Source organism: Abramis brama (genome assembly GCF_963993115.1).
Source record: "Abramis brama genome assembly, chromosome: 14".
Classification (NCBI taxonomy): Eukaryota; Metazoa; Chordata; class Actinopteri; order Cypriniformes; family Leuciscidae; genus Abramis; species Abramis brama.
Window position 1 is genome coordinate 13,637,003 of NC_139976.1, and position 14,123 is coordinate 13,651,125.

The window sequence follows — 14,123 nt, forward strand, 5'->3', positions numbered from 1 at the left end:
AGAACAGCAAATTGACACATTTTTCCTCATTAAAGGCAAAGGCAGTGGCCTCTGTGCGATGCCTGCGCACAGCAAACATTAGGAGGGTGAGAAAAAATGAAGGAAAGGCATTAGGGATGGGGGGGGGGGGGGGGTGAAAGACTGAGAGAGAGAGATCCCTAGGTGAATGGCTCACTTGAGCATCACCTCTCTAAATTGTCCTTAACAAGAACTGATTCGATTTGAATGAAAAGGATCTGTTATTCACAACACGAGACCTGAAATCATGCAGCCCCTGAACAGTTTTGCAGTATTACTTATTATTTACAAGATTCCAGGATGGACCTTTAGCCGGCCTCTGTTTAACGGCGCAATTGTGGGCTTCACACATGATGTGGGAAACCATTTAACATGCTTTAGTGCCACAACATTGTTCCTTTACTGACGAGCCGCACCGTACAAGAGGAGAATTTATAGCCTGGCAATGAGCAGGGAAAGCAAAGGGGGTCCTCCGTTCAGAGACCAGAGCTCTATAAATTTTACCCCCATATATTATGACATCCATTCAAAAGTTTAACTGCAAATACTATAATCCTGAGATGGCAGAGAGGTGGACCGGGGTGCGACAGCCAGAGGAGATATGACTCGAAAGCAGTGTCATCATCACACACGGCCGAAAAGAAAAATGAGTTCGGCGAGATGTGGAAATATACTTAAACTAGTGGAGCTGAGGCATGAGAAAGCTTGGAATTCGGTACTGTCGGTTATAGCCAATTCACAAAGAAAAATGAACTTACTAAACATGAATATAGGATAAAAATGAGTGTGTGTTTATTTCAACAAGAATTATGAGCAGGTTCCTGTCTAAAATAAATGCTACAAAAAAAGAAAAAACCCTGAAAGGATATGAATTTATTTTACAAAATAAACTATATTTTTTAAATATACTGCTTATATAGAGTCTATAATTCAGGCAAGGATAATTATTTTTAAATATTGCACTGCTGCTGTTTCTGTTATAGCCGCTCAATATAATTTTGGTAAGACTCTGTCACAAGCAAATGTTGTGAATGTATGGAGAAATTGAGACATTCCTAAAAGAGAAGAAAAAAGGGGAAGACAGGGAGTGTTGTATTTCAGGATGAATTGTAAAAGCATCAGTTCAACCAATTAGAAATTAACTTTAATGCTGAATCATATAGCCTATGTCCACCATACTCCTGAGGTGACAGTCCAAGTTGTAAGTCTGTAAAAATATAAAGGATTTACAGGGCTGAAAAAATTGAGGTAAGGAAGTATAATTTCTTCTTTCTTACAATTGCATTGCATAATGTTAATGGATGCTAAATAACAGTACTGGTATCAACTAATGCAGTGGGTAATTTTGTTAAATTTTATAGGCTACATAACATCACACACAAAGGTTTTCATCTACATATTTTAATATATATATATATATATATATATAACCATGGCTGGCCAGACGGGTTACAATCTATTTCAACGGGACTCACAAAGGCTGCACAGAATGGCAGCTACACACACACTGCCTGTTTTGTTAGAATTGCTCTCCTGTTTTTTTTATGCATTTCTTTTATTTTCGTTTCCAATTTAATATGCTGTTTAGAATTTTTTTTTTGAATTTGTTTAGCCGAACAATAAAATACAATTTCACGGTTTCTTGTAGGCCTACTCGACGCTGAAACAAAATAAAGGCCTTTTACCATGTACTTCATGGTCTCCCAGTCAATATCGATTTATTAGATTTAAATCAAACGAGTTCAATAACATACTTCGCAGGTAAATATAAAATAGCATGACATCAAAGGTCTGTAATTTAGGAATAGGCCTAGGCTACTATTAGAACATTCAGAAGTTTGTACGTCTCTTGTCTGCGTGTTTGTTAGGTTTTCTTCGAACAGATTTGATGCAAGAACGATGAAATATGCCAGCAGACACGTGTCGACTGTCTGCAGACGGCAAATCATGATTCATGATATCGTGCATCGATCACATGAGGAATGCAGCACGGTCGTAAAGTTTGACGTGTTTGTTAACGCTCACATACATGTGTGTCACACAGGTATTTATGACCGTCTGATAAACTCCAGAAAGCTGCTATTGTGGGTCTGTTTTATTTAACTGAAAATGAGTAAGTGAAAAATAATTAAATTTCGCATTTCAGAGGGGGGAAAAAATATCAAATTCGACAGTATTAAGTGATAGCCCAAAAGTGTAATTTAGTTTATATAAGTCGTGTAAATATCATCAGAATTGCTTTAGATTTAGGAAATGGTAAAGACTAAAAAGCCCACCAGAGGGCGCGTGTTGAGGGAAAGTGAATGGTGTTTTCTGAGGACTGAACTTCGAGCCCACACAGACTGTATTAAAGTAGCCTAAATCAATAAAATATAGCAAACGTAGTATAAAACAATCTAACAGAACACGACAACGAAGAAAAATAATTCAATGACATCCTAATAAAAAAAATAACAGTAGGCTATTGTTAATTGTCTGTTTCCCACAAATGTTTATTGTGTGTTTAGGCCTAAAAAAAGGATATTCACGATTTTCACCCCCAACTTTTAACTAATCCCTATATGTGTTGGTTTCCCGTAAGCCTACAGCTTTCCATTCACATTTAAAACTTTGATATTTAATTGTTTATTTACTCATTTATTCCACAATAAACAGTCAGACAATTTTATTAATTTAAAATTATATATTTTTCTAATTACCAGAGGACTTCACAAAATACTATTTTACTTTGTAATTATTTTCAAAATGATTTGAATAAATATATAATGCGTAATTATTTGTATTGTTTATTGTAGGCTATAGAAAGTTTCATCCGTATAATCGCATTCCTTATTAACCTAGCCTATTATTCTGTTAAACAAACGTCGTTTTAAAATATTAAAGAAAAAAAAATGTTTTGTACTTTTCCACTTTTTTCTGTTTTAAATGATTTGGGATTCTCTTATTTTAGATTAAAAAATCCGTTTAGAATTCGTTTCGTTGGGTAGCCCCATATAGCCTATATATCAGAAGAAAAAAATAATAACCAAAACGAAAAAAATTAATTCGAAATGCTTTCTAAATAACTTTTTTAGTTATTCGCCTATGTCCATGTTGCCTTTGTGGACTAGCACGCGCATGCAGGCCCTCAGCGCGTGTCCCCTCAGTAAATAAATAGAAAGTTCAAAGGCTTAACTGTTTAAATGATAGAACTACAAGAGCCAACGGTAACACGTCTGTAATCTTAATCCAGCCATATATGAGCAATATCCTCTTTATAAAAATAAAACTTGTCCTTTATTTTAAATAATTTATTATATATACACAACAAAAATCTGGAAACAATTTTCCATCTTAAGCTACTCTATAAAATTTAGGAGAGCAGGATAATTTAACTTGAAGTGTTTGTATTGGCTCAAAATGCTTATAGACTGCAGCCAGGAATTGTCCTTACAAAAAAGATCACTTCACAGAAAATCCTCATCTTGTGATTACATCAAGAGGGTTTTTTTTTTTTAATGTTGTATGGGAATCTGTCATATCATGACCCTGCCAGTCATCATGAAAATGATTTGGTTCAGTGGTAACCGATGGCTGTGTTTTATCACACACACATCGCAGTGATGTACCTACATTACCAGGCCAGCCTAAACCTCCCAAACTTAAATATAGCCTCTCACTCGTGAAGATCCTTACTCAAATTCAGAACCGTGTGGGGAAAAGACTCTTTTATGATTATTACATGTTTCAACACTCAATAGAAAACATATGGTAAATTAGGCAATTAGCATAATATTTTCCATTTTTGGACAGATAAATGATACCTACAGGCTGACAAATCAGTGGGTAGAAAGACATTTCATGGAAAAACAGTTCTTCTGGTCAGTTTAAAGATGTGAAAACATTCCAAATGCTGCAGTAGAACAGAACCTCAGAGAGCCAGACGTGTCAAATGGATTATGTCGGTAAATATAAAGACGAAAAAAAAGTTCTTAATCAGCGAATGTTTATTTCTAGCATAAAAACGCTGCCCTTGTAAAACACAAACATTCTAAATATTAAAAATGCAACATGTAGCCTACATGGTTGCCAAGAGCAAATCTGCATTAAGATAAAACCAAAAAAAAGACACACAGAAGACATTTGAACAGCACTCCTTCCCTGTGGGTGTACAGCAAACACACCTACGCACGCTTTCATTTGTTTCCCAATGAAAGCATCAGGCCACCTGGGCCTTGCATCGAAACTTCATCAATCTCCAGAAATGGAATCCAGTGGAGAGAAAAATCAAATTCTCATTTGCAAGATGGGTAAGAGGAAAGAGAGAGAGAGAGAGAGAGAGAGAGAGAGAGAGAGAGAGAGAGAGAGAGAGAGAGGTACCTGGGAAGGCTAACCTCTAGTTGAACCCACAGCATTGAATCGTTTTGCCATTTGTCCGAGATACTGACAGGCTGCAAAGAAGATTAGACACTCAAGGTTGTGACTTCCTATTCTGCTTATTTCATACCTTGCAAATCATGAAAGACTTCCTCTCTTCACCTCTCTTTAACTTTTACTACACCTGGACATATTATATTGAGCACAGAAGCAATATTTTACTAACTAATAAAAGAAAATGCGTGATGAATATAGTGATGTATGCTCTGTTGACTCATCATTGCACAATGAATAGGGCGACTGACAATGATATGACATTAACAGTTGAAAATCTCTTCCGAATGATCAGTTTACAGGGCAGGAGCGTGTTTGGGTGAAACGGTGAAATTACAAATGAGCGAGAGACAGAGCGAGAGCAAATATGGGCTTTTTCAGCAGCATCGTAGCCTTCGGAGAGTGAAGTGAACTTTTGAACCCGTTCGGCAGAAGCAGCGAAGCACTGAGGATGCTCGCGTCTAATATGTGTCTATTTCAATTAATTAATGCAAAGGGAAACAGAGGGTGGGAAAAACGACAGCGCAGAGGAAAGATGGTGTCATCTTTGCCGAAGTCATTTAACGTGCCCTATGAAGCCTGCCAATGCCTCATTCTTTACGCTTTCGATAACCGCATTGGAATATTAATTGTGATTAGAGGAAAATTAATGGATGATTACTAGAATGGAAGGAGGCTTTTGGGGGGGAAAATGGGTTTGAAAAAGTTTTTGATAAACCTGTCCCAGCTAGGGAAACTTTATTTGAACTGTGCTGTGGCTATGGCAACTGAGGTCAATAATGTAGACTCAGTTGCCCTAGACAGAGTTCAGACAGGTCATGAAATGACCAGAACAAGACCCAGGGGTCAAAAGTTTACTGTAGGGAGGAAGAAACACTCAGAGTGTGAGGACTCACAGCAAACGTATGGAGTTAAGAGGCAACGTGGATAAGGACCAGCTGACAACGACACTGAGGTCATGTAAGGTGCTTATGATCACATGACTCACTCCACCTTTACGGGGCCACATGCCATTGCATTAGGAAAAATATAACAGGATCAGGCTGCAGGACAGAGCCCCGCTGAAATTCCTGACAGTAACCGCGATGATGACGAAGATGATTTGCATGTTAGGCTGGTCACTTTGGTTTGCGAGGGATCGCTTAATTGCCAGGCTAAAATGCCTTTTTCATTGATGCAAGCTCTTTTTGGACTCTCCAGAGATTCATTACAACAATCAATTCCCTAACCAACACAACCATTAATTAAGAGGCTTTAAGATCTTGAAAAAAATCAAATTTACATCTTGATGATCTAATTTGCGATAAGGAAACAACTCAACTCTGACTCCTCTGCCTCTCTCTGATTGGCTTCTCCAGCTTTGCCTGTAGAGCCGTGGTGGGGTAAGATAACAGGAACGAGAGGGGCTTTTGTTTCTGGACATAAATCAAGTCAGTGCACACAAAGAGCCCAGAGCATGTGCAGCCTTTGATAGGACGTGCATTGATATTAGCCTCTTAAACACACAAACTCCTGTCAGGCTGACAAACCATACACCTTTTTCTGCTGTATTTGTTATGACTGAAATGATTGGTGGAACTGACGTCTTGTATGCAATATAAAATTGCCTTTTTTATCATTTTTAGCGATAATCCCAGGCAAATATCTACGACTCGGGCCATTCAAAGAGATAAGAATGTTTTTTTATTCTACTACTTTTGCATTTCCTAAACTTGACCTGGCAAAACATCCACCCCGCTGTGAGGCTCCTCCTGCCCTGGGCTTCCCATCCTCGGCTGCAGGGCTGCTGTCATCCAGACGAGGCTGCAGGCACGGTGGGGTCAACCGTGCGGTCTGCGGGTGAAACTCAGTTCACATTACCATACAGACAGGGGCCCTGACAATAGAGCGCCCATCTGTTCCTGTCAGCTATAACAAATCTACTGTCAAACCTCCCTCTGGAGACAGGGAGGCAGAGCTGGCTAAATGAAATAAAACTGACTCCTCCCACCGACGAGTCAACCGCTGCCTCTCTTCCAGTCAGGTTAGAGCACAAGCAGACACAGTCAATTTCCCTTCCTCACACAGGCGAGCATGTGACATCACGGAGCGAGCAACAGTGCAGGAATTGAATGCCTGAACTATATTTACCCTCCGATTCAATAGGGCAAATTTGAAAATATCAGCATGCAAGAACACCAGCTCATTCATATCACATATGCATTTTGTTTTTCATTCACTCAAGCTAAGCACAAAAAAAATAAAAAAATCAGAAGGGCTCACAGCATGGAGCGTCTTTATTAAATCAAAGGCAAATGAGAAAACTAAATCTGAATTGCTGAAAAAGGTGCACATTTGAACCTTAATCTTCATGATTACATTCCTCTCTCTAATTTCATACACTCTCTCCCGCTCAAATTCCTAATGTCCTATCGCAGGGTTTGATGTGAGATTCCCAACTGGTGAACTAAACATGAACCCTGAACTGCACTTGCCCTTGCTGGTCATTATCTTTATTGAAAGAGCGACATGATGCGAATCTTCTTCGAGTTACTCCTCTTTGACTTATGTGCCTTTTCCGGCAAAGGAGCGAATCAAAGGAGCACATCCAGGTTTGACCCCCCTTTTGTTGCTAAATTACAAACAACATATAAAATAAATGGGATAGTGGAGTAGCTATTCATTTTTTCCAGGGTGGTGAGAAGTTTCGTGTCAGTGAACAAGAAGACGTATTCGAGATAAAAACAATAATTTATGGTTTTCACAATTGACAATTGTGCTGCCTGACATTTTTTTTTTTTTTTCAGTTCAATCTGGAAAACTGTTAAAAGAATAAAATATGTCTATGAAGTAAAATCCAGCAAAGAGAGAGAGAGAGAGAATCTGGATTGTCTTTAACTTTTAGCGTATTGCAGTAGCATCTCAGAGCAGGTCACTAGTGATCATTGATATTGAATTGAATGTCCCTTAATTCTTTCTTCTTTCTTTTTTTTTTAGCTTTTTCTGCAAAGCTGCAAGCTTTTGATGCCTCTGAGAAAATTGTCAGGTGTATGATGAGTGATAAAGAAGAGAAAATGGATTAAACGCCCCTCAGGTACAGTGTTGAGTTTCAAGACCAGCTGCTTAGAGGAGCCAGGGATGATCAGTCAAAGATTTGGCCCGAAGCAACAGCAAACTGCCCATATTGGTCAATAAAACAATCAGCAAACACAAAACAGATTTTGGTGGGCCATTTTCAATCTGCAGTACATCCTGTTTTTAAACTCTCTTTAAACGTCGCATTTCACTCCAGTTAACGTTTTTCAAATTCTAGTAGGCTATACACACAAGTAAATTTACTTTGTGTCAGAAGCACAAGAAAGCTAACATTTAGACACCATTGTTAAAAGCAGGCAAACATGCCACAGTTTAACCCCAAGAACCCAGCATGCCTCAGCAGCAGCACACATGCCCAAACATCCGCCACGCCTGCCACTAGAGGGAGCTCTTCATACCTTTTCTATGGAGGTAAAAGACCACCCTCCCATTCCCCTTCCACACACTCCTCAATGCCAGCAGCAGAGCTGTGGGAATCCACTAGAGGGTGATCTGTTACCAAACACCTCCACTGGGGTATTTCATCATTAGCAGTGAAACCCCCACAACAAGAAAAGTGCTAAAGATGCTTTAGACATTTTTCCTGTCTTGACTTATCACAGCTTACATGCATTAGACATACGAGTAAACACACTCATATGCACAGAGTGGCTTGAACTCACGCTCACTGGCACCTTCCTCCTGGTAGTCAGAGGCCACTGACATATCATCTGAGGGGGCAGAGCGTCCCAGACTGGAGCTGCGGTTGTCATCTGAACTATCCTCAAGATTGGATTCAACTAGGAGAAAAAAATAAAAGAGCTTCACATAAGTAGAAACTTTGTTGAGTGAGTTCGACAGATAACATAAAATGAAAATGCTGTGGGAGGAGAATCTAATCATTTTTGTCGAACCGACTCGTTTTCTAAAGAACCCATTGTTCCGGGAAAGACTGAATCTGAACGGAAATCTTGGTGAGCAATTAATTAGAATTATGAAGCAGCTGTTCACTTACGTCTGTGGGGAAATTCTTGTGGGTGTCTGAAAAGAGAAGATTTAGAAATGCTTTTAGAGAAGTACGTTTTATAAAGGATAAAATAACCTTCTAAACAAATGGACTTTGCAATGCTCAAAGTTTTTACTAAAATGGATCACTGTATAATGCTTCTAATCAAGTGCATGTAATGTTTGCATTGTTCCACTATCTTTCTTAGTCTAGATAAACATTTCAGCTCTACAATGAAAGCTGTACTACAAATTCAAAAAAGAATTGAAGAGGCGTTTGATTGATGACAGGTTGAGTATCAGTATAAACATGCATCTGTAAAAAAAACCTGTGCACTGCAGCATTTGCAAACGATGCATTGACAACAAAGCATTCATGTGCTGAAGAAAAAAAAAAAGTCTAAGTATGCTTGTTCTCCTTGCAAACACTTTGTTTCAGCACAGCAAACCACAAAACCACTCCAGCGCTGTAATTGTACTCCTTGCGTCTAAAAAGACAACAATAGAAAAACTGAGCAATTTGCTTCCTGTCTGTTTAACTGTTGTGTTTCATTTGTAGCTCGACTGGGAGAACAGATTCTCATGCGGCCAATAATTTGCTTCTATAAATTTACTTTTTGCGGTCTTCATTGTGCAATACAAACAAAGGGGAGTAAGTATGTGTCAGCTCTAATACCTGCACATGAATAAAACATACTTTGACACCCCTCACCTCTTCTGGATGACATGAAAATTTCGTAGAAGAATTTCCCTGGACTCTAGAGCAACATCACTGAGATTCTCATCCTGGAGTATTTCAAAAACAAACAGCTCACAGTCTGAAAGAGAGAGAGAGAAAAAATCTCAGTAAACTACTCATGCTATGTTAAAGTCTGTTTACAAGACACTAACACAAGTAAAAAACAACGACACAATGAAAAAAAAACTTTATGTTGAATTTCAACATGTGGAAAAAGAAAAATGTGACCTTTATGTCATGTGATATTGCTATTCAATATGTTCTGAAAGATGCAAATCACAAAAGGATTGTTCTATTCATGCAAATGTCATAGATGCCAGATTGTGTAAATGACAATAGTCATCCTGTCTGCGTGTCAGAAGGACGATAACAATCTCATGATGGCATCATTCATGAAGTACCATCTTGTACAAAATGTTTTCCTCTAGAGTAAACACAGCAAAGCAGAATAATTACAAGAGTAAATAAAACTAATGAAATCATAAAACTGAAATCATAAGTCTGTAGGTTTAATAACACAAACCACAACTTCTATAATTATGACCTGTTTACAATGAATTTGAAAACTAACTTTTAAGATGTAGCCTAAACATGTGCTTTAAGCCCTGTGATTTCTTTGTGAATTCTCATTAAATCCACGTTTAGTATATAAGAAGCATTTCTTTAAAGTCAAAAGTTGACATTCATCAAATGCTCTAATTTAGCTTAATAAAAACACGCAGATAAAATAATACAACAAACAAATAAGTAGCCTACTTGTGGGGTAAAAGTCTGATTTGAACACATTAACATTGAAACAATGCCTAGCCTACCTCTTAATAGTTGTCTGATGTCATCAAGCACCGTCCCCATCTCTTACTCTCTGAGTGAGATTCCAAACAGAAATAAAAGCTAATAAAATATGCTAATGTCAACGACTGAAGGTCCGAAAAATTCTGAGTGAATTTGTTGGTCACTTGTCATCCCACATAATGAGTTAGCAGTGTAAAATAAAATAAAATATCGAGAGAGATATCACCCCACACGAACCAGCTCGTGGAGAAAAGGTGTAGAGGAAGTGCAAAGCACATTGTTGTGAAAATGAAACAACGCCTAAAGAGATGTAGACGAATTACTTGTCTCCTAGGCTACTGTCTCAAATGAAAGTCAAACTAATTTCAAAATATTACAAGTGGAATTTGCCTTTTCCACCATATATATATTTTTAGACCATCCACCCAGTTAAAAATAAAATTGAGTAGGCTACACCGTTTTGAATTTGTTGTCAAACTTTGAGTGTTTTTATTCGTTTACTACGAATTGACAGAAACGGGCCCCGCTCAAAACCACTGCACCTCTTTTTTGATCTCATTGATTTCCCCAACCTCTATCTCATATCATGACCATCGATCGTGACTAGGCTATACCATCAGCGGTCAAATGTGTAAGTAGTGGCCATGTTTTTTCTCCACATTGAAAGACTCGAAATGTTTAGGTTACTAGGCCTCTGGTCTGTTTGTTTGTTTAAATGAAGTTTCCATATCGTTATATAGATCGAGTCAGGTGCGTATATTATTATTTTATGCAATGTTTACGGCTCCACACTGTTTATAAAAGGTCGAGGCCATCTTAAAGCAAAACTACCTCATGGAGACCGGAAGTTTAAATATTTGTGTGTTAAAGTAGTTTATAAATCTATTACTCACCCTGAATTGCATAAATTAGTGTCAAAGCTGGATAGAAAACATGTAGCCTACATTTTAAATTTACCATTAATTTATTGTGATAATCAGATGTATATTTATTAATTCTTGTTGTTTTTAATGTTAGCCTATTACTCGTTAATTGTTTATACTTGTTAGAAATAATTAGCCTACTAAGCCATCTGCCATCATTACCTCATGCCCTTTTATGTTAACGTTTTTAATTCAAAAATGTAAAAGATAATAATAATTAATTGCTAAATAAAATAAAAAAAATCATTATTTAAAACCAAATAAAATTAGACATTTTCCACATATGTTTTATGCAGAGACAGGACAAGACGTGGTGAACATGAAGCTGTAGCTCTTTTTTATTCGTCGTTAAACTAATGACACTTCCTGTTCTGGCCTACGCTCAGTGGAATTACTTCTGTTCATGCTGTGTAGTCTATCTGAGCCATTTGCATCATATCACAAAAGCTTTTGCTTGCCTCTCACAATTGTTTGCAACAGTTTGATGCTGAGCTGGCACCTAATGCAATGCATCACATTGGGGCGGCACAATCTCTTCTGTTATTACATTAATAACAGAATTTAATCAGAGCAAGGAAAATTTATTTTGATTATGTTTAGGCTACTACATATATTTATTGACCAACATAATCTGTGTAAGAAGAAATGTTAAAAGAAGTAAAGAAGGTGAAAAAAAAAAAAAAATCCCCCAAAAAAAAAATCATATCCAAATGTTTTAGACAAAATATTTTTGAGTAACATATTAACAACTTATGTGCAATTTATTATTTGCACAGTTACACAGGGCTACTGGGCAATGAAGTGCTTAAAGCGAGGCTCAAATTGCAGGAAAGACAATGACACTCCATACAATTGTACTTGTACCAGTATCTTTTAACACTTTGGCATTTCATAACCATTTAAATGTTTTATTAGAGCTTATGTTGTTTTGCCTTTAGTCCAGTACAATGAATATCTTGGAGCTCCAATATAAACAGGTTTTTATTAATTAATCTCCATTTTAATTGGAGAAGTTATGTGATCCATTTTACAAATCTGTTCCCTCCCAACGATGAAAAACTAGTCAGGTATGATGTATTTTTAGTGGTGTTTCAATGTTTTAGTTGCGACATAAAAGGGTATTTGGTTTCATTTTTAGTTCTGCCTTTTTTTCTTTTTTTTGTCTCAATATGATAATTTCAGAGATTTTCATATGCAATAATCAAAAAAATATTACATGTTCGATCTAATTTAATCAAAATCATTATTGCACATGATGATTTTATGGTTAATTTTTTCAGTGCATATTGACAAAGTGGTGTTTAGGAAAGTACTGGTGTTTCTTTTCAAGTGAACCTTTTACCCCAGGAACCTTTATACATTGTGCATTAACCACCTTGCAGACAAATGTAAAAGCCTACTAGGTTTTTAGATTTTCTGAAGAAAATGTAAATGATGATTGCCTATGCAAAAGTCCTGGCCACAATGGTAGGGTGTTGTGGGTTGTTTCCAGAGCGTTGCTGTGTGGTTGCTGTGGCATTGCTTGAAGGTCACCTGTTTAAAAGAGCCCACTCGCATGATTTTCTAGTCCCACTATGGCTTGAGATCATCCTTCAGTAAAGTCTATGAGGTGAAAATATTAATTTTCCTATATTGGTTGTTGCTAATATTGGTTTACCTCAACACAGTTGTTCACTACTGTATTGCATCGCAGAAATATTGTGGAAGATTTAATTCAAGCTAAATATCAGAGCTCATATTCATCATTTTATGATATTTGCCTGTTTATTGGGTGTAAGGCGTTGTGCACAGGTACAGGCTGGAGGCAGATCATGAAAGAAAAACATCTGAATGGAGAAGGGGGAGCAGAATTCCAAGGAGAGGACATGACCGAATGACCCCTTCGTCACTGTCCCTGCAGCTATATGGCCCCTTGTGAAGGTAGATAGAGGAATGAGCGTGGCCCTCCACTCCAGCATGAGCACTGCCTCCTGCCTGCTGGGCACAGCCATATGAAAGGATCTTGCCTTTGTAATCCGCCCGGGATTACACCTCCCAACAATGCATAGCTGAAAGAGCGACAAAGACCCAGTATCAAACACAGGCCTGGGCTGATGAGAGGAACCTGCTATGATCTCCTACCACCAACACTGACATCAGCGCCTCTCATCTCCCCAAGAGAGCTCTTTTAGCATTCGCCTACTCCTTTCTTCTGTACCCTTATCTGGGAACACAGGCTTTTTTATCTCTGCATTCCTTTTCATTTGCGTTTCACTTGGGGGAGGGGCAGAACTCTGTCATCTGAGAGCCCCCAACCGCCCCGACCTGACAGAAATCACACTCCAACATGGTCACACACCCCTCGAGAGACCCAGGGGTCAATATGAAGGCACTGGAACAGTTTCAGAGTTTGTCGTATATTCCATCATGAGATTCAATTACTATCAACCGGTTTATAATGCGTTTCTTGTTAAATGGTATGAAAACATTTTTGCCCGTTCAAAGCCTTGGGCTCATCTCTGTCGCTGGTTTGACCCTTTGAACTCAGTTTCAGCTCATTGCCGCTAATTAACCTCCCCACACATGCACGAGACACTTCAGGCACTTGCAGGCATCACTTAGAAGATGTTTGTGTGGGTGTTTAAGGACCTGTGAGGTAAATATTTTCAAAGAAGATGGGGTAAAGTGTGATAATTTGTGAAAAGGATTTTCCCAGGTATCAGTTTATGTCAACGCCCACATATCAATCATGGTGAGCTTAGAGGAACGTTTTTCACTACAGGTCTGTATCAGAATGAATTCAGTTCTCTGTTTTCTCATACATAAATGGCTAAATTGTTTAGGACCATTTGAAAGTTTACTGTTGAAATGAATAGCTTAATTTTTTAGATAAAGTCTCAGAAAAAAGAAAAACATCTAGGCCTGGTTTCACAGGCGGAGATTAAGCCAACATTAGGTCTTAGTTCAATTAGGACATTTAAGTAGCTGTTATAAACATGCCTTAGAAAAAAACATGTGCATCTTGAGACAAAACAATGGCAGTGACATATTTTAAGATATTTTAAACCAGCTCAAATTTTAGTCTGGGACTAAGCCTTGTCTGGGAAACCAGGGGCTAATGTGCATTATGCTTAAAGGCATAGTTCATCCAAGAAATAAATAATAATAATTTTCATGTCATTCCAAACCTGTATGAATTTATT

At 37.9% G+C, this 14,123-nt stretch overlaps 1 protein-coding gene across 1 annotated transcript in view; it reads right to left on the bottom strand.

The window, feature by feature from the left end:
- skap1 (src kinase associated phosphoprotein 1) overlaps positions 1 to 10,320 on the bottom strand; it is a 31,001-nt gene extending 20,681 nt beyond the window's left edge. Inside the window, exons 1-4 of the mRNA XM_084134671.1 lie at positions 10,039 to 10,320; positions 9,200 to 9,305; positions 8,498 to 8,523; positions 8,166 to 8,282 (exon numbers count right to left, since the gene is read on the bottom strand). Coding sequence (XP_083990797.1) covers positions 8,166 to 8,282; positions 8,498 to 8,523; positions 9,200 to 9,305; positions 10,039 to 10,078 — 289 coding nt within the window. The 5' untranslated portion in view covers positions 10,079 to 10,320. The remainder of the gene's footprint in view (positions 1 to 8,165; positions 8,283 to 8,497; positions 8,524 to 9,199; positions 9,306 to 10,038) is intronic.
- Positions 10,321 to 14,123: the final 3,803 nt, after the last annotated feature.